General features: G+C 34.5%; 3 protein-coding genes across 3 annotated transcripts; 1 reads left to right on the top strand and 2 right to left on the bottom strand.

Annotated features, from left to right (window-relative positions):
• Positions 1–121: 121 nt before the first annotated feature.
• On the bottom strand, positions 122–4,679 carry LOC132178717 (ankyrin repeat-containing protein At2g01680). The gene is made up of 3 exons (XM_059591235.1): positions 4,165–4,679; positions 2,528–2,937; positions 122–1,397 (listed from the first exon to the last, which is right to left on the bottom strand). Exons 1-3 carry the CDS (start codon positions 4,472–4,474, stop codon positions 522–524), a joined length of 1,596 nt encoding a protein of 531 aa, XP_059447218.1. The 5' UTR covers positions 4,475–4,679; the 3' UTR covers positions 122–521.
• A 4,000-nt stretch (positions 4,680–8,679) lies between these two features.
• Positions 8,680–9,123, bottom strand: LOC132179687 (ubiquitin-conjugating enzyme E2 11-like). The gene has a single exon (XM_059592441.1). It carries the CDS (start codon positions 9,121–9,123, stop codon positions 8,680–8,682), a length of 444 nt encoding a protein of 147 aa, XP_059448424.1.
• Positions 9,124–14,818: 5,695 nt separating this feature from the next.
• LOC132179590 (probable calcium-binding protein CML25) lies at positions 14,819–15,630 on the top strand. The gene has a single exon (XM_059592330.1). It carries the CDS (start codon positions 14,995–14,997, stop codon positions 15,550–15,552), a length of 558 nt encoding a protein of 185 aa, XP_059448313.1. The 5' UTR covers positions 14,819–14,994; the 3' UTR covers positions 15,553–15,630.
• The last annotated feature ends 5,259 nt before the right edge of the window (positions 15,631–20,889 follow it).

The raw sequence follows: 20,889 nt of genomic DNA on the forward strand, positions 1-20,889 counted from the left end.
TGTCACCAACTCATGAGATAATAACACATCATTTGATAACTTTTGAGAAGAAAGTCTTGGGATGTCTTAGCAATTCCCATAAGAGAAATAATAATTGGTGATATTACTGATTCACTTAAAAGACTAGCAAAAGACGCAATCTAATTGGTTCTATCACAATCAGCAAGCAATTTGCTGGAAACATATACATACTCACATACACTGAACTACATAATACATTTCAGTGCGCCTAAATAAGTAAATATACATCATTCTTTGTCTTTGAACATGAAGAGTCCAACTGGTCCTGTCACAATCAGCAAACAATGTGGTGGAAACATGCAAACTCTCACATGGACTGAACTAACATAATACTACAATGTTTGTGAATATACATCATTCTTGGTTGACCATGATAGGGGCGAAACCAACCATCGATTCCTTGAGCGGCCACAATATCGAAATTGCATACCTCACACTACTTGCATTCAGATGAACATTCAGTGGTATTAGACGTTGTGCAGATAAGATAACTCAACAGTCTAAAGAGCATAGATTTTCTCAAAATCAGAGTTATGGTCATCAAGATCTGATATATTTGCAGAGTACACGGACCATGAGAAAGACTTGCTCCCACTTGCCCTTTTGATGCGTCTCTGGGAGTCACTGCGGAAACTCCCAAAGCGTTGTCGGAAAACAAAGTAGCACATGCTTGCAAGAGTCCCCACAAGAAGCGGTGCTCCCATAAGCGTTATAGTAATAGCCATCCACTTTCGGTTTCCAACAACTACAAAAGCTATTGATAGAAAAGCCCCACAAGTGCAGGCACAGGCAGCCCACATTAGTTTGTTAACAACTGACACAACCTGCTTCTGAGCCCTAGTGTCCCAGGCCACCAAGGTGATTTGAACCACAACAACGGCTAGAGAAATGAAGAGAGATGTAGCATTTAAAAGGCAGAACACTCGGAAAGCAACATTGTCAGCTATTTTAGCCTTCCCCACATTTGATCCATCCGTAAAGTATTGGCCGGGCAAGTTGAATATAGCCAAGAAAGCGATCGAGGCAAAGAGAACAGCAACAACTGTGATAGAATTAGTGGTGTTTTGAACAGCCTCTCTGTGAAGTTTCTTTAACTCCTTGGCAATACCAGAAACTCGGCGGCGGGTTTGTTCATTTTCCTTGAGTTGCGAGTGCACCTCATGCTTTATATCACTCACAGTCCTTTTGAGTTCCATTGCTGCATCCACTTGGCCAACATGCCTAGCAAGCTTGGCACCAGCTTCTTCTAGAAATTCCTTAATTTCCAATGCTGATTCTCCATAATTCAGTTTATTGGCCAAATCCATAGCGGTCTCCTGCTGACTGTTAATTGTGTTGACATGAACAGATTTATAGCTCAGCAAAAGGCCTACTATCTGAAAAATAGAGAACAATATTTAGTACAGGAAAAAAACCAACAAAATTACATCGGGAACAACAAACTCATGTAAAGGCATCAAATTTTCAACATAAAATTATTCTAAGATATGTGATCAAGAACAAACTTAAGAGGGAATGCAGTCACACTCCTAGGATAAAACTTAGATATGTACACATGGTAGTGGAAATAGAGTAGATTTTCAAGAATTAGAGAGATTTAAATAGGCAATTTCGTAGTAAATCTAGCTACTACTTACTACTATGCAAAGCTAATGGATGAAAACCCTTTAAGTTGCTGTAGTCTAATGATGATTGATATTAAAAATTTCCTATTTTCTCATCCTCCAATCCAATTAAATCAAAATTTATTTCTTAACACTGATGTCCCCTTTTTCAACTGATCTCATTCATACAGCAAGATAACAGAGTTCCCAATATCTGTAGCTCAAGCACTGATATGGTTTTCAACAACCAAAAGGTGCACAAGAAACAAGAAAAGATGGTAATGCACCCAACACCATGTGATGCATCTAGTTATTTAAAATCCACTTTCGTGGTTCAACGGTAAATGCTAAATAACGTAAGAGGTACTCTTTTGATTTATGATTTGATGCCTTGTTAGTTGTTGTAGCCACCACCATGCAATCCCAAATATGTTTAAAGCTCCCAATTTTCACATGATGCATCTACTCAGTTAAATCCACTTTCAAGGTCAATAGTATATGCTAATTAACATAAGAGGTATTCTTTTCAGTTATGATATTAATACCCTGCCCCCTTGCAATCCTACATATGTTAAGGAGTGATAACTTTATGCTTTTCCTAATCCTCTTCCTGATCTTAAATTACTACCAGGGCCATACACATCTGAAAGGGGTGATACAGATGTCCTGGTAGGTAAGAGGTGAAACAGACATCCCAAGCAGGTAGTGTGAAAGAGTCCATGGGAAGGTTCCTTGGCAAGTGGCACTGATGCTACAAACTGAATCCTCACAACAATGAAATGGCTCTGATAATGTTAATACTCTTTTAAGGATCATTTTAAATGAAAAGAAAAAAATGGAAGAAAAAATTCTTGGGAAAACAAAAGTGCCGTGTTCTCATCTTAAAGTTTGTAGAAAATTACCTGTGAACGGCCTTTCCTTGTGGCTATGTGCAAAGCTGTATTGCCCTTCTTGTCACGTTCATTAAGTATAGAGCAATCGGCAGACAATATCTCCTCGACAACTGAAGGACACTGACCTTTAACAGCCATATGGAGTGCTGTTTGTCCCTTCTTATCTTTGATGCTGACTATTCCTGGATCGTGGTCTATAAGTGCTTTTACAATACGTAGGTAACCATACCTAGCAGCAGTGTGCAATGCAGTCTTCCCATTTTTCCTTACTATCCTAATTGAGCTGGAATCAGCATCCAAGATGGCATTCACCACTTCCAAATGGTCCTTAACAGCAGCTGAATAGAGGGGGCAAGTGTTTGATGAATCACACAACTTACAAAGCTCCGGCCAAATGCCCAAAAGTTCCTTCACAATCCCTAAAGAAAATAACAGTTAATGCCATACTCCAGAAAAAGAAATCCTTTTTTTCTTCAATGCTATAACAAATGTAAAATGCAATCCTTTAAACACGATCTAGTAAATGTAAATAATTCAAGCAAGATGGACCACTAGGTTACTAATAGTGAAGTCCTAGAAACATGATGCTCAATGTTGATGGCCAAATTGTAGTTACTTTCTAATTGATCATACAAATGTCTACAATTAATCGTAGGTGCTTTAGCAGACTACAACACAATATGCTTTTAAAGTAAACAACCATGAAGATTTGTTGATTGAGTGCAATTTACATCAGTTGCTACCCATGCATAATTCCAAGGAGCACTACAGGCCTTCATTTTCATAATGACTTGGGAAGACTCAAATTTACCATGAGCGACTATTTTCTACTTTCCAATCTCAACCTTCAAAGTCAGAAAAATGCTCAAAGTAAGGGCTCCTTAGAAACCATTAAAAATCATATTTTTCTTTCCTTTCTTTTTTTGTCCCCATGTCTGAAATAAGTCATGCTCTACTTCTCTATTAAAAGGGTAACAAGATCACCAAAATGCAAAGATTAAAGCATTTCACTACAGATAAATAATCTCATTTAACAGTTTAAGTTGAAGCTAGATTAATGAAGTCATTTAACAACGACTTTAATGATTCTATGGTTCATTAAATTCACTCGTATGAAACAAAATATGGAGCTCTTCCCTGCAAAACAAAAGCCAAATTACTACATGAGCTACTTCCTCACACGGTCACACCCAAGTCCAGAATAGATATGCTTCCAATCAATGAAATTTCAATCTCCGAAATTTCCAAATATATGAAAGCAAAAATTTATTAGATCAAGAGCAGCAGTTATAAGCAACGAATATATGCCTGATAAATGAGCATATAATTAGACATCGCTTAGTTAGAATTCTCAAGCACTTTACTTGCTTCGGGAAGCAAAAAATTAATCTGCGTTTAGCCCTTGAAAACAAGAGTAGTACTTCCAATCAGCTGACAAACAGTAACTAAACAAACTATAATTAGATCATCCCTCTTATATTCCCAGAATCAATCATCAAATACAACCATACAAAAAAAAAAAAAAAAAATTTAGCTAATTCCCAACAACCCAATTGAAATCAGACAATTCCAAACACAACTACATATTTATTAAAAAAAAAAAAAAAAAAAGCAGCTAAAGCCTAGCAACAGTTCGAGAAGAATACCCAGGTGGCCTTGCTTAGCGGCGACGTGAAAAGCGTCCATATCAGACTTGGACCTGATCATTAGAGTCTTCATATCAGAGAACTTGAGCAAGAATCTGAAAAGTTCCAGCAGATTATTCTCAGCAGCCACGTAGAGGGCGGTCTCGCCTGCGTCGTTCTGCAGAGCCATAAGATCGGCGACCGCGGACCCATCTGAGGGGTTGTCTCCGGTCAGCTCATCCACGAGGCGCTTGACGGAGTCGAGGTTGCCGGATCGAAGGGCAGAGAAGAAGGAGTGGTGGGTGATAAAACGCAGAGAGTGAGAGTCCATGATACTCCCCAAGCTTCAACTTTTCATGGATGTGATGAAGAAAAAAGCAGAGAAAATATGGACAGTATTGGGATTATCAGTAATCATTCAATGGAAAAAGACAAAAAAATTTCTTTTTTTCTCCGGAAAGTTTTCCTCGCGTCTTTGAAAGGAGAGAGGACCCCGGTGTGTCATTTCTGCGTTGGAGTGTAAAGAGGGAGGCCAGGTGCAGATAATCATCATAATATCATATCATCGTATGGGACTATCTCAGTCATATGATACTTCCAATTTGTTGTTTTTTTTTTTTTTTTTAATTAATGAGTAAAAATAAGTACAAACAAACTGTAATTACACAGCAAAAACAATTACAGACTCTAAAATATAAAGACACAAAAAAATCAAAAAAAAAAAATCAAAAAGATTTTTTTTTTCTTTTAAAGAAGAAAAAGGTAATAAAAAAATGCTGTTAGCAAAATTGATTATAATGATAATAGGCAAAAATTTCTTACAAATTTGTAGGTAGAAAGTTCTTAGACGACTAGCAGCAAATATCCTACTTGACATTTGCTTCTTTATATTTTTTTTTTTTAAATTTCTTAAAAAGCACAAAAATAAAATGGCTGGCAAAACAAATACCTGTCAAATAAACAGGTATCCGTTTATTCTATGCATGTAATTATTTTTTATGACGTCTAGATAAACTTTATTATAAAAAAACATGCATAAGATAAACGAGTTGTAAATGGGTCATGTCAAGTATTTATTTTGTCAGCCTTACAAAAAACCTACTCACAGCAGATTCTTTACCTTTAACCAACTTTCAATTCAGTGGCGGATTTACACAGGGGCGACCTGGGGCAGGCGCCCCTGGTAAATTTTTTTTAAAAAAAAATCCATTAAGGATTTTCAATCAAAATTTGAAGAGTGCCCCTAGTAAAAAAAATAATCAGGGCACCTTGGCCTTCTTTTTGTGTTCAAATGGTCCATATGTGGAGAAATTAGGATATTTTTTATTAAAGAGAGAGAGAATAAAGTTATATTTTATCAATGGAGAGAGAGTAAATAATAGTTTATTATTAAAAAAAGATAGTGGGTGAATTTTTTAGTGTTTCTAGTCATAGTTTATAGATAAATGTGGTTTTTTTTTTGCTAAATTTAGACTCTAGTCTCTTTTATGTAAGCTTAGACTCTAATATAATTTATGCTTTGAGATTTTAAGCTTTTCTAAAAAATAGCCGTATGCTAATAGCCCACTAAAAATACTCATTTTTCTGAGACACTAGTAGTCATTTAATTGTGCTTAGTTTATTTCGTAAGTAGTTTAAATTATTATGTGTTTGTGATCTCGTTAGATGAAGATTTTTAATAGTTACTTTGATTTTTTTTTTTTGTGTGGGTAATTTGATGAGTTTGATTTGATTTGTGATACATATATTATGGTATAATTTATTTTTTGATTGTATTTACCGTATTATAAAAAATATATATAATACATAAAGAGAAAAAAAAAAAAAAAATTTTACGCCCCTGGTAACTCCAATTCCTAGATCCGCCACTGTTTCAATTGTTGCTACAGTGTTTATCTATGTTTCTCTTCCATCTTTCATATTTTTGAATTTAATTGGGGATTTTGATGAAATTTGTGAAAAAAGTGAGGGTAGGTAGGAAACTTGTATTTTGTAAAGAAATAATATTTTCAATGATATAGAAAAAGGTAAAGAAGTTATTGTGAAATATATTTTTAAAAAGTAATTTTGTATCTTAAACTTAAAAAAAAAAATAAAAAATAAAAAGAAACTACTGCTACCATTACAAACTAATTTAATAAATAAACAATTTAAAATATAATTTTCAACTTCTTCTTAGTTAACAAGAAACACTGTCACTTTTAAAAATTGGTCGGTAATAATTTCGAAATTTCGGTTCATGGATAGTGCATGATCGCGGCCACTTTGATGACGTAAGAGATGAATGGGTGGGTCCGTCTTGACAAGAAATCCATGTGGAGGCGGTTTGACTTATACAGCTAGTCAGGATGTGTGAATTCTGAGATTCTTCCCATCACACGGCAATCATTTTGTTTTATTATTATTATTATTATTTTTTATTCCCAAGAAGCAAGAAAGTAAGAATGATTCGAACCGGAGAACATCATTTCAAGAGATATGGCCACGAGTCGATTGAGTTATTCTTTAAGGACGTTTTGTTTTATTTTTAGAGAATATTTGAGATTATGTTTGAGAACTTAAAAAGTACTTTTAGTATCTAAAAAACTGTCATCTTTGATAAAAAATTTCAAAAACATGTTTTTTACTTTTACTAAAAATGATTAAAATGCACTTCTGATAAAAGCTTAAAAATAAAATTTTTGCTAAAAAAACATTTTTTTTTTAACTTAAAAATTCTATTTTTCAGTTACAATTTCAAAGAAACTCTGAGCCTGTTTGAAATTGCGTTTAAAAAATAGAGTTTTTAAGTCAAAAAAATCGTTTTTGGGCAAAAACTTCATTTTTAAGCTTTTGTCAAAAATATGTTTTAGCTATTTTTAGGCATTTTATACACTTAAAAGTGCTTTTAATATTTTATCGAACTAATACTTTTTTTTTCAAACAAATTTTTTAGTATTAAATACATTTTTAAGCCCTTGAAAATTCTAAACATGCCCTAAATCTGGTGGGAGAAAATAGAGAGCGGTCATATTGAGTTACGCGTTGCTTAAAAAACAGAAAGTTGGGGCAGCACTTTGTTTATGACCTGCGCATTATTTCATCATATTTACGCGTTACGACAATTTCAGCTGCCACCACTTTCTTTCTGACCTGCGCATCATTTCATTTTCATCATACTTTACACATTAGAATTTCAACACATCAGAACTTACCATTTAATTAAAAATATATATATATTATTTTTTGTTTTAATTATTTACTTCTACGTTTTCAAAACACTTCCACGTTTCTTTTAAAAAAAATGTTGAATTCGTTTTTTTTTAAAAAAAAAAATTCTCACGCGAAATGCTTAATAAACTAATTAATTTTTTTGGATTATTACCTTTTGTCTCCATGAATTACAGCACCTTGACACTTTCTTCCCATGAACTACCAATTATGACACCTGACCCCATTAAACTATTATCTTATGACAAAAAGCCGCATTCCATCAGTCAAAGAGGTTAAAATTGACAGTCAACGGTCATGTGCCATTTTAATTTTTTTTTCTTCTACTTTTGCCCTCAGTTTAAATTGTTTTCATGTGTTGAATTAGGGTTTAGGAGGGTATAAGTGTCATTTTTTCGATCTAAAGTTAGGGCAAAAGTGGAAGAAAAAAAATTTAAAATGACGCATGACTTGCATATGACCGTTTACCGTCAATTTTAACCCATTTGATTGACTGAAGGGGCCTTTTTATCATAAGATGATAGTTTGATGGGGTCAAGTATCATCGTTGGTAGTTCATGGGAGAAAATGCCAAAACGCTGTAGTTCATGGGAACAAAAGGTAATTACCCCTAATTTTCTATGAGAAATCATTAAAAGAGTAATTTTATTTGCATTATTATCTCATCATTACTTTGCACACCCAATAAAGAAAAGTGAGTTTTTTATTAGAGGAGAGAAAATCAAATGTATTTTTTTATTAATTTTTTTTTTTTTTTTAGAGCTATAATGTTCAACAAATTTGCCTAACACTATAATAGCCAGCCAAAGTGGATTTTTTTTTTTTTTTTTTTTTGTTTTCTACAAAGATGGCCAAGAAAACCATGTGAATAGTTTAACCTATCTACGCCCAACATTGGGTCATTCTAGTTATATAGTTATTAACTTATTAAGGTGACGTGTTCAAAATTCATATATTTTGGACACATGTTAGACTGAGTTGTAATAATTTGTTCCAACGCATTTTTAAACATGCCCATTTCCGTTTTTCATAGATTTTGGAATAGCAAACATAATTTATACAAGTACTTTAGATGTAAGTGTACACTAAGACTTGCACGGGTGTCTGGTGGAGATTAAGATTAATTTTCTGTTGTGAGTGCACTTGTGAGTGTTTAAGTCCCACATTAAAAAAATATTAAATATATATATATATATATATATATATATATATAGTACTTAATATACTTAAGTGAGACTTTAGCCAACACTGAAAAATAACAATAACATCTTCTTTGATTTATTAATTAAAATGGGATAATTTGAAAGTGTAAATAACAATATTTAATTATGACATGGCAAACTTGGCGGTCCATTTGCGGGCTTCCTCCTCGTACTGGACTTTGTTTTTGAGGAAGACGGCGGCAATTTGAGGTTCGAGAGGATCCTCCGGGTTTGGGGAGGAGAGCAAGGAGCAGAGGGATACCAACACAGCAGAGATAGTGTAGGCAGGGGACCAGTCGTCTTTGAGAATGTTGAAGCAGATGTTTCCATTTCTGTCGATGTTTGGGTGGTATATTTTGGTCTTGAAGGTTACTTCCGGTGGCTTCATAGGGTACTTGGGCGGGAAGGTGAGGGATAATTTGAATATTCCACCTACAAAAGGAGTCCCCGGTGGCCCTATAATTGTTGCTTGCCACCTTCTTATGTCGCCGCCGACCATACCTGCGCTACAGAAATCGGGGGGGTTCTTTTCGATCTCCTTCAACTCCTTCTGGATTCTTTCTGCCATGTCGTCTCTTGATAATCACCAGTACTCACCAGGATGCATACGTTGCATGTGGTATATATATATATATATAGGCATGCACAAATTAAATCACTTTACATGCATGCCATGATCGGTATATTTTGTTTTCAGAATTTAAAGGTGGTATACATGCATGTGTTTATTATTAGATGTACAAATTTTAAATTATATATAACTATAAAATAGATATTTTTCATTTAAAATGAAGAAGATGGCCTATTATGTTTTTAAGGGGTTTATAATGTCTACCATTTAAAAAATAAAATAAAGGTATAAGCAAATTAAAATATGTCATGACATGAATGTGATAAATGATCAGTGTAAAGTGAAACATTATTTTTGATATTTTGTATTTACATTTTTTAAAAAAATATTTTTGTTATGAGAATGAAAAAACAAGATTTTCCCGTCAAAACCCAATTTATCTTTCAACTAATTCAATATTGCTGAGATATCATTCACGCCTTGTAATAATAATAAAAAATAAAAAATAATAATAAAAAAAAAACGATTTCATTCATGTCTTTCAGTCTCATCATCCATTTATATTACGAGTAATAAGTAGTAGTTATTAGAATAAACTTCGTAGTGTTCCAATTGTGATGGGGCATGAATAATAAGAATCATATTTATATGATTCGCATGGGGGCATAAATACACGTAGGCGTGGATCTAGAATTAAATATTAATATGAAATCTCCGAGAAATAGGATGCAACATGTCATCGACTCATCATATGTATATATATATATATATATTTTCTTTCCCTGAGCATTCAACGTCATTGATTATTCAAAGAGACAAGGGCCCGCCATATATTTGAAAAGATCGAGCTAATCAGTGATTCAAAGCACACGTAAACGGTATACGTACCCACCGTTTCTCTCTCAATTAATTTCGCTGTCATTTTCCCAACTCCTCCTCCACAAGTTTCGCTCAAAAAAAAAAAAAAAAAAAAAAAAGGATAATTCCACTTACACGAATAACGATAAGTCACACTTTGACTCTTTAAACTATTATTTCTCGAAATAAATAAATAAATAAAATAAAGTTTACTTAACCACTTAAATGACTATCTTAACGAGAATCTACTCTTCAAATTATTAATTGTAATAATTTATTCTCAAATTATCAAAACAATGACAATGTACCCCCCAATACTAAAAAAGTGATAATTTCGACATTTTGTTAAAAGTGAGAGTATATTGTCATTGTTTTGGTAGTTTGGGATGTAAATTGTCGCAATTGATAATTTGGGGAGTAGATTGTCATTAGGGTGGTAGTTTGAGGGAGTTAAGTGAACTTTACCCAAAAATAAAATTCCGTTAAGCCAGCTCATCAAAATAGATGAAAATAAATAAATAAAAACACACACAATTGAGTGCATCATGCATGTGATTTTTTTTTTTTTTTTCTATGAAATCACAAAAAAGCTCCGAGAGAAGAAAATTAAAAAAAAAAATACATAGAACTTAAAAATGAAAAAAATATGAGCAAAAGAGGAGTGGTCGTCGAACTATCCTTATTATTATTATTATTATTATTATTAATTTAACATTTATTATTTATTTTTTTTTATCATTATTCTTAACTTTAAAGATATTTATGTAAATTTAGTTTCTAAACTTAAGATATTTTTATCATTTTAAAAATGAGCATATGCTTGTTAATTGTTTTTCTGTTTGATTGAATGCGATGTGTCGCAGGCCTAACAGAAGGGCTTTTTTGCTAAGTCGTGAAGGCAATGTGTAAATTAAGTGGTAATTGAGGGGGTTTAGTGTAATTAACCCAAAAGAAATTAATACTATTTCAGGGGTTTAGTGTAATTAAGTCTCTAACCTTCAGAATGAATGAGCTATTTCATTAAATAAACTTTGTCCTAATCAAAATTTTTATTTGAATTTACGTACCTCGATTCATTTTTCACCTAAAAAAAAAAAAACTTGATTCATTTTCCATGTTTAAACCAAAATTCTTTACTAATGTCAAAGTTTATGATGAATGACATTAATCTTAATATGTCAAACTAGTCTCATGAAGTAAAAGTCACTAGTTCGAATTTCACCCCATTCTTTGTGCAGACATATCAAAAAAATAAAAAACAATGAATGGCATTTTTCACCGTGAACAAAAGAAGCAATGCAACTCCAGGCCCTAAATTTGGCGGAAATTGTAGAATGAATAACTTGCAGAGATCGGCCAAGAACAACAGCCAACTCCCTAGGATCCAATAAACCAAAATTAAATTTAGTTCAATTATTGCAATCCCCCCCCCCCACATTGATTAGGACAAATATATAAGAAAAAAAAAAGGAAAAAATACACTTTACCTTTTAAAGTTTTACTCAATTTTTAATTTAACCTTCAATATTTTAAAATTAACATTGTACTATAATAAAGTATCAAAAATTTATCATCTGCTAGATATTTCCATCGTCTAAGCAACTTATTTTGTTGAGAGTGGCCGTATACAACTCCCCTTTTTTTTTCTTTTTTTTTTCCTAATCAAATATGGAAAAAAGTTACAAGGGCGGATCTGTAAATAATTCCTTGATTCACTGCCACACCCATTTGACCAAGGTACATTGTTGCGACCATGAAGAGTACGTAGTTGCCGTTGTTTTTTTTTAATAATAATAATAATATTAATAATACTAAGAATAACATAATTATATGTTTGCATCATTTTTCATATTTATTTAAGAAAAAAACATAGATAAAGCTTTTAGACTTAAAACCGTCCTAAATATGAGCCTTAAATATGTCAAATCATGCAAAGCACGTAGCATATTTTCTCCTTATATTATTGAGATTAGTATTAGGATTGTGAATAACTTGTGGATTAATTAGTGCTTCGGCTCTTGTATTTTGTTTTGTTTTCTGTCTTCTTTTTTTTTGGCTTTGGCTTTGGCTTTGGCTTTGGCTTTAATCTCCTTTACCTTCCCTAGTTTGATCTTTTTGTGGAAATTATTTCATCAACCCGAAATCATTATTTATTTTCAACGGATTCAGATGGAAATTCAATGCCTCTACTTCAATAGCATCATTTCGGTTGGTGTTGTTGCTTCAAAGCTGGTTAGTTCTTTAGCTTGCTCCAAACACCACTTTGATGGTGTTATTTCTTGGTTTGTTGACCAAGATCTAGAGGATCGGGCCATTTTTTAGCTCATTTCCTATTTGTTTGTATTTTTCGTATTGCATTACTATTTCGGGTTTATTTTTAGGGAGCCCAACCATTTTTTTTATTTTTTAATTTTTTGTACCCTATTCTTATTTGCTTTAAAAAAATAAAAATAAATAAAGTAGGTTTAAAAGTGTGTTTTTGTCGGTTATGTTAACAAAATTTCTGGATTCGACAAATTGTTTCTTCCCAACACCTCCCTCCGAGAGCATGTCGCATGCATGTCTATCACATTGGCCATTGGCCGTTACAAGACAATAACCATGGTAGCACACAGGCTTTATGAGTTAATTTCTGTAGCATAGGAATTGAATTATTTTTGCCAAGTGATAATCCATAGGCAAAGCGATGGAGCGAGGCAAATGACCCCTCATGATCTACCTAGCTTTCAGGCCAAAAATGCCTTCCTTATATATATATATTCAAAAGGGTAGGTCCAACTTTGATTACTCTACCTGAACATGACTATGGTAGCACTTGCTCATTGAAAACTACTCAGAAGTGGCCAATTTTAGTCATAAATAACCCAGCTTCATTAGGACATTAGTGGAACCAAGACCGATAATACTAATTAAGTGTATGTGGGTGAAGCTATGCCCTAATACGTGCCCAACTACTTTGATAATTTTTTTAGATCACTGAACCAACGTCACTGGTAATCGTACTTACATACTTACATATAGAAGTTTTTTTTTTTTTTTTTTGGGTAAGTATATAGAAGCCTATTTATAGCTTGCATGACAGAAAGTTGTACATTGTGACAAGTCACACCATGGTTACAGGTGTAGACGAATAATATTGGATCCAACCGTGACTCTTTGTTTCCTAATTCATGATGCCACACGTAAGCTTTGAAAAAATAATTTAAACTATAAACTTAGAGTATGGTCCAAAATATCAGGACAGTGATATGTCACACTTGTTGTGTAACTTTCCAGAAGGTAAGGAAATACACTTTTAACTAAAAAAAAAAGGTAATACGTAATAGACAATAAAACCTAGAGAGATATTAATTTAATTATAAAATAGATTAAAAAAATTGATATTAGTTACTGAGTTGTCCAAGAGCATTGTTGATATTTATTATTATAAATATCGCATATTATTATTATATTGGTTATAAACAAGAGCATTGTTGGCACCCTAGATGTATTAGTATCAAAATATTCAAACTCTATTTTATGTTTAGAAGGTGGACCTCCATTGAAAGTCAAGAACAACAAATACAGCTTTTTCGTAGTTTCTTATGTTCTTTAATGGATGCTTTTGGGACACTCATACATAGTTACCATGTGACATAAAGACACTTGTTAAAATAGATATTAAATTATTTATTTACTTCATTAGCTATATTTTTTTTAACATTCTTGTTGATTCTATCTTTTAATCTTGCCTCCCGTGACAGTGAACCAAAATCATAACTTCACCGCTGATAATTATGAGCCATATAAAGTATATGTAATTGGTTTTATAGCACGTTTTTATCGGTCATGAAAAGAGAAAATTATTTATGTGAATAATTTCATCAAAGCATTGTTCCATATAATTTTCTCATTATATGTTAAGGATTCACAAATTCCTTATAAATTTGCTTGAATCAGTTGCAAACGTTAAACATGATGTTTAGGTTTGAAAGTTGTGATAAGAGAAGTAGGCTTAAGAGTAAAGTTGCTTGCCGTAAACAAAAGCTTAAGATTAAAGTAGAAGAAGCATTTGTGATATTAACCTATTTAAATTAATGGTCTTTTATGAATTAATTAGGGTAAAGTTCACTTAATCCCTTCAAACTACTACCCCAATGACAATCTACTGCCCTAAACTATCAATTACGACAATTTACCTCAAAACTACCAAAACAATGACAATGTATCTCCCAATGCTAGCAACATGACGAAACTATTCCTATAGAATTTTCAATAAAACAAAAATACCCTTAAAATTTTGAAAAAAATTAATTTTTAGTATTTTTGTTTTAGGAAATGGTAGGTGTTCTCCAATTTTGATGTAACTTTTAAAATTACCGTTGAATTTAAGATTATCATTATTGACTTTTAATTTATTGGTGATTTTAAAAACCACAACACATTAGGGAGGACACTAGGAGAACATTAGAAAAACATATAGCATTTCCCGTTTTGTTTTTATTTTAGTAAGTGTAATTTCGTCATTTTTTAAAAATTGGGGATTACATTGTCATTATTTTGGTAGTTTGAGGGGTAAATTGTTGCAGTTGATAGTTTGGGAGGTAGATTGTCATTGAGGTAGTAGGTTGAGGGAATTAAAGTGAATTTTACCTAATTAATTAATAGTATTATTGGAAAAAGAAAAAAAAGAAAAAAAGAAAAAAGTTTTGTACATGTGAATCAGTGAATGTTTCATCTAAAAGAGGACTGACATTAACGTGGTGGCATGCATGACTTTATTGCAAAATTCAAAATTTAATAAAAATAAAAATAAAAATAAATAAATATTACTCTAACCACCCAAATCCCATGATTGTATCACGCGCATTCTCTCTTTAAATTTGGTACTCACATTTTCCCACACATTCCCACTGATCATTTCCATTACCATTCTTCTGCTTCTCTTTCCTCTATTTCATTTTCTCTTATTTTCATTTCCATTTTCTCACCTAACAAACACAAAACAATTCTCTTTTTCTGATCCAAATCATGAATTTGAAATCCATTTTGGGCCGGAAAAAGAAATCCGACCCCTCCGCTAGTTCATCAACCACGGTCACCGCAAACCCAATGGCGTCGCGCTCGCAGTCCCAGAACAGCAAGGCCCAGCTCGTCGCGGAGCTGGAGGAGGTCTTCCGGAGGTTCGACGTCAATGGCGACGGCAAGATCTCGTCGTCGGAGCTCGGATCCATCCTGGGCAGCATGGGGCACCGGGCGACGGAAGAGGAGCTGGACAAGATGATCAGAGAGGTGGACGGCGACGGCGACGGCCACATCGATCTCCAGGAGTTCGTGGAGCTGAACACCAAGGGCGTGGATTCGGAAGAGGCGTTGGAGAATCTCAAGGACGCGTTCTCGGTGTACGACATCGACGGGAACGGGTTGATATCGGCGGAGGAGTTGCAGAGGGTGTTGAAGAGCCTGAACGACGATTGCTCGCTGGCCGAGTGCCGGAAGATGATCAACGGCGTCGATAGGAATGGGGACGGAATGATTAATTTCGAGGAGTTTAAGGTGATGATGATGAAGGGTCGCGCCTGGATTTGATAAACAGATCCCATTGATCGATCATCTTCCGTCATAGGAATAAAAGCTGATGCATATCCAAATCCCCTGCATTTCCCAATTTCTATATGAAACTATAATTAAAAACATAAAATGAACAAAAAAATAAAAACAACTCGATCCACAACCAACAAACCCAAAGTTGAAAAATGAAACATATAGAAAAGAAAATAAAAACACCAAATCAAACAGAAACACCATCAAACAATCAGAAATTTAACACCTATTGGGGGAGTGTCAAATACAATCAAAACAGAGCATCATCTATAATCAACAAGAACGTCAAATAAGCAGAGCAGATCAACCGAAATAACCCCAAATTTTGCTCAAACCAAATCAAAAGTCAGAGACCCGTTCTAAATACTCAATACTACGAAAATCAGCCACTTCATTTCCCATCAATTATTTTTGTGCAATTGGAGTGACGCGGAGTGCTTAAGTGCATTTTATAAGTACTTCACATCAATCAAGTTGTTTGTAATGGAGTTATATAAGAGTTGAGTTTTTAGTATTATTCGATAGAAAATAAGAAATTAACCTTTTACAGAAGAAGGCTGTCGGAACAAGCGGGGCTCGTGGTGGGGGCAGAACGGCATCGGTGGTCGATAGAGAGAGATAGTATAGAGAGAGAGTATAGCGAGTGTGTGCAGGCTGTGAGAATGTTAAGGGGTAATCCTCTTGATTAAACCATGAAATAACGCAAATATCTTAAGCTTAGAAACAGAATTTACATAAAATATTCTTCAAATTAAATAAGTTAAAGAATAAATAAATAAACAAAATTTGAAGATACAAGATATTTTATAGGGGTTGCTCAGTCACCCTAAGTGTTGTTTGGGGGTGAGTTTATCGTCTCCCAAAACTCATAGGGGCTATTTGAATTACCCCAAAAACATGTTTAGAATTTGATCGATCACCCTCAAATGTCAAAACCTAGGGGGGTTGTTGAGCAACCCACAAAAACATTATTCAGAGTGGCTCAATCACACCCTATGGGTTTTGGGGTGACCGTTCCACCCCTTGGGATGTGCTTTAGCCACCATAAACCAAGTGGGATTTTTTTTTTTTTTTTAATATATATATAATAATTGTTTTTAATTTTAAAGTTGAAGTTTTCTTAGTTTTTATTTAATTATTAAGTATTAATTGTTTATTGGGTTTTTTTTTTTTTTAATTTTGGTACTTTTTTAAGGTTTTAATGTTTATATATAGTTTTTTATTTGATGGTATTTTTGCCCTTTAACAAGATTTAATGTCTAAAAATGAAATATTTTGTCTATTTCCTAACAACGAGGGTTTTTTTTTTTTTTTTCTTTAACAAAATGATAATTCAATGTGGTTGAGCGTGGGTAGCCGGCCCTAGGTTTTCTAGAGAGAAAACCTAGGGAGAAAAAACATGTGGGGAAGAGCTCCCTCCTCGTCTCCCCTCTTCTTTCCTCTCCCTCCCCTGCTTGTTTTTTTTTTGTTTTTTTTGTTTTTTTTTGTTTTTTTTTTGTTTTTTTCAGCTAGTTCAGTTGTTTCGCTCATTCCTTTGCTTATGTTGCACTACCCTCGTCCACCATCCACCATGCTGCGTCGCTTTTCGCTTCTCTGGAATTGGTTGGGCTTTAGATATAGTTTTTCAAATTTAGATCTAGTCTCCTCAATTGGTTTCGTTCAGCCACACGCCGGCCCACCGTGCTCCTTGGCTACTTAGGTGCTTATCGGTACAAATAACTCGATCTCATCCACCACGTGCCGGCTAGTGCGCTTCATCTCCCTCGCTCTAGTTGTTGTAGCTGCTTGCTGCATTTTTTTGTTGTGTTTTTGTTGTTGTTGTTTTTTTTTTTTTTTAATAAGGATTTGACTGCTCCTTAAATCTACTTTCATGAGTGATCTTCTGGGGGGAATGTTTTTATCCTGGCCTTTTGGTCAAGGAGGATTAGTTTTGGTGTGAGGGTTTTACTCTTATGGCCGAGAAAATAAAAGTTGAGAATATGGGCTACCTATGTATTAGATTGAGTCTGCCTAGAGTAGATCTGTTCTATAACTGTAAATTTGGACAAGAGTTAGCGAATATTGAAGTCATAGATAGAACTTGATTGTAATATTTTTATATTTGTCTCTATGGCGTTGTATAAAAGACAAATTACTAAGGATGCGTTTATATAATGTTTTTGCCTTACTTCCATCAGAGTAGGCTATCATTTATATAATGAAAATTGGGTTACAATAAATTCCCTACAACTATGTAACGTCTGCAACGTTTGGTATTGTAACAACTAATAAATTAAATAAACAATTGTAACTTCAAGTAATACAAACAGATGCAACTTTATCACTTGGACTTAAAATGTTTGAGTGAACAGCCATTGTAGGAAATTGACTTGCTGCAGAGTGTAAAACCTTCTGAGAATCTTGTGCTCTGACAGGCCCCCTCAAACTAAACGGTATGGGAGTAACATTGAGTTTGTCACGAAGAGAAGCAAACCGAGAAGAAGAGATTGGTTTGGTAAAGACATCCGCCAACTGATCTTTGCTTGAAAGAAAACGAACATCAAGAGATTTGCAATGTACCATATAACAAACAAAATGAAAATCAATCTCAAAGTGTTTGGCCCTTGCATGAAACATGGGATTGGAAGATAGATAAGTGGCACCAATGTTATCACACCGAAGAATAGGAAGCTGGGAGAGTATCAATCCAAGTTCAAAGAACAATGAAGTAAGCCAGATTATTTCTGTTGCAGTGTTAGCTAGAGCTTTATACTCTGCTTCGGTGCTTGAGCGAGCTATAGTAGGTTGTTTCTTGCAACTCCAAGAAATAAGATTATCATCAAGAAAAATGCAATAGCCGTTAGTAGAATGTCTATCATCTCTACTTCCAGCCCAATCAACATTACAAAATGCTTGTAAGCACAAGCTATTAGATGGTTTAAGATGAAGCCCAAAATGAAGAGTTTGCTTGAGATATCGAAAAAGCCTTTTAACAGATTGCCAATGGAGGACTGTGGGCGTATGCATAAACTGAGAAATCTTATTGACAGAAAATGAAATGTCAAATCTGGTAATACATAAATACTGTAAAGCACCCACAGCACTGCGAAACAAAGTGGGATCATTGAAAATCTCTCCTTCAAAGGCCGATAAGTGAGTAGAAGCAGCCATAGAAGAACCAACAGGTTTGGCTTCAAGCATGTTTGATCGCTTTAAAATATCCAAAATGTACCTTTGTTGAGACAAAATAATACCCTGGGTGCATTTAACAACCTCTATGCCCAAGAAAAAATTAAGACTCCCAAGGTCTTTGACAACAAAGTCTTTGCGCAATTCAACCAATAGATCCTTAATCGCAGATGGCTTGGAACATGTAATCAGGATATCATCAACGTATATTAAAATATACATAGTGAAAGCAGATGATTTATAAATAAAACAAAGATGAATCTGATGGAGACCCCTTGAAACCAAGAGCAAGTAGTCGTGTACTAAGTCTTGAAAACCAAGCTCTAGGGGCTTGCTTTAACCCATAGAGAGCTTTTTGAACGTGGCACACATAATTCGGGTATTGAGGATGAACAAAACCGAGTGGTTGAGAGATGTACACCTCGTCAGATAAATGTCCATGAAGAAAGGCATTTTGGGTTTCTATGTGGTGAACATACCAACCAATAGAAATGGCAATAGAGAGTACAAGATGTACCATGGTAGGCTTAACAATTGGGCTTTACGTTTCACCATAGTCAATACTTGGTTGTTGATGAAAGCCCTTGGCAACCAATCTTGCCTTGTAGCATTCAATCGTGCCATTAACCTTGTGCTTGACTCGAAAAACCCATTTACAACCAAAAATATTTTGAGCAGAAGAAGAAGGAACCAATTTCCAAGTCTGATTCTTGAGCAAGGCGTCAAATTCGACATTCATAGTTTTGCACCAATTTTCATCTTTAATGGCAGAAGCATAACACGTAGGTTTAATGGCAGATGAACCAACCTCATCAAGAAGAGCTCGTGGAATAGGATAGCGAATGGTACCATCATTGACTTGGGTTTTGTGATTTGATTTTTTGACCGAATTAACATGGGATGAATGGAAGGATGAAATTCAGGTGAAGGGGAGGTTGTATCTGAGGCTTCATGTGGCTGGTTTGAAGTTAAGGCTGAATGGGTTTGGTCAAAAGTATGGGTACTCACAGATGTATCACGTGAGTTAGCACAAAGGTTTAAATGCAATGGGTCAAGAGTTGAAGATGTAGGAGGGTCACATGTTTGTATTGGAAGATGCAGAGATGCAGATGGCTCATGGGTGTGTAAGAGACCACGTGTGGGACTAGAAGAATGTGTACTTACAGGTGTGAGGGGAGTGGGTTGAGCTGGTTGTTTTGCTACTATGCACGGGCCAGTTTGAGTAACCATCAAGCGAGGACAGATAAAAGGAGAAGGGTGAGATGTCTCTTGCATTGTGGGAGTCGTAGAAGTTAGAGCGAAAGGAAAACTGGACTCATTAAAAATAACATTTCGAGAAATATAAACACGACCGGTGGGTACATGAAGACACTTATACCCTTTATGAAGAGGACTATAACCGAGAAACACACATGGGAGAGCCTGAGATTCAAATTTGTTTTTATTGTAAGGACGCAAATTTGGCCAACATGCACAACCAAAAACTTCTAGAAACGAATAGTCAGAAGATGCTTTAAGAAGGACTTCGTATGTGGATTTATTTTAAAGAACAGAAGTGGGCATGCGATTAATTAAATAACATGCTATGATAAAGGCATCGTCCCAAAAATGAGAGGGAAGATGTGCATGAGAAAGTAATGTGAGACCAGTTTCGACAATGTGTCGATGCTTACGTTCAATTTCATCATTTTGTTGGTGCGTGTGAGGGCATGAAAGACGAGGAACAATTCCTTGATTTTGGAGTAATTTATGTAATGAACGATACTCCCCACCCTAATCAGATTGAACAACTTTGATTTTAGAGTCAAAGAAACGTTCAATTTAAGAAACATGGCACTAACATCACTTTTGCAAGCAATAGGATAAATCCAAGAATAACGACTAAAATCATCAAGAAATGAAACATAATATTTGAATCCATTTTTTGAACAAACAGATGCTAGACCCCATACATCACTGAAAATTAATTCAAGAGGAGAATTGGAACGAGTGGTGGATACACGAAAAGCAAATTGTTTGCTTTTGGATCCCAAACAAGCAGAACATGAATAGGATCCATTATTTCTAGAGACAGGAAGATTAAAAGATGACAAGACGCGCCGGACGACCTTCAAGGCTAGATGCCCAAGCCGAGAATGCCACTGAGATCCAGAA

The sequence above is a fragment of the Corylus avellana genome, chromosome ca4 (genome assembly GCF_901000735.1).
Source record: "Corylus avellana chromosome ca4, CavTom2PMs-1.0".
Classification (NCBI taxonomy): Eukaryota; Viridiplantae; Streptophyta; class Magnoliopsida; order Fagales; family Betulaceae; genus Corylus; species Corylus avellana.

Excerpts from the sequence above, each read along its gene's own strand:
- LOC132179687 (XM_059592441.1), bottom strand. The coding sequence starts at position 9,123 with ATGGCAGAAAGAATCCAGAAGGAGTTGAAGGAGATCGAAAAGAACCCC.
- LOC132178717 (XM_059591235.1), bottom strand. The coding sequence starts at position 4,474 with ATGGACTCTCACTCTCTGCGTTTTATCACCCACCACTCCTTCTTCTCT. Across the intron at positions 2,938-4,164 it reads CGCTAAGCAAGGCCACCTGG|GGATTGTGAAGGAACTTTTG; the intron begins GTATTCTTCTCG and ends TATTTTCTTTAG. Across the intron at positions 1,398-2,527 it reads CAAGGAAAGGCCGTTCACAG|ATAGTAGGCCTTTTGCTGAG; the intron begins GTAATTTTCTAC and ends TCTATTTTTCAG.
- LOC132179590 (XM_059592330.1), top strand. The coding sequence starts at position 14,995 with ATGAATTTGAAATCCATTTTGGGCCGGAAAAAGAAATCCGACCCCTCC.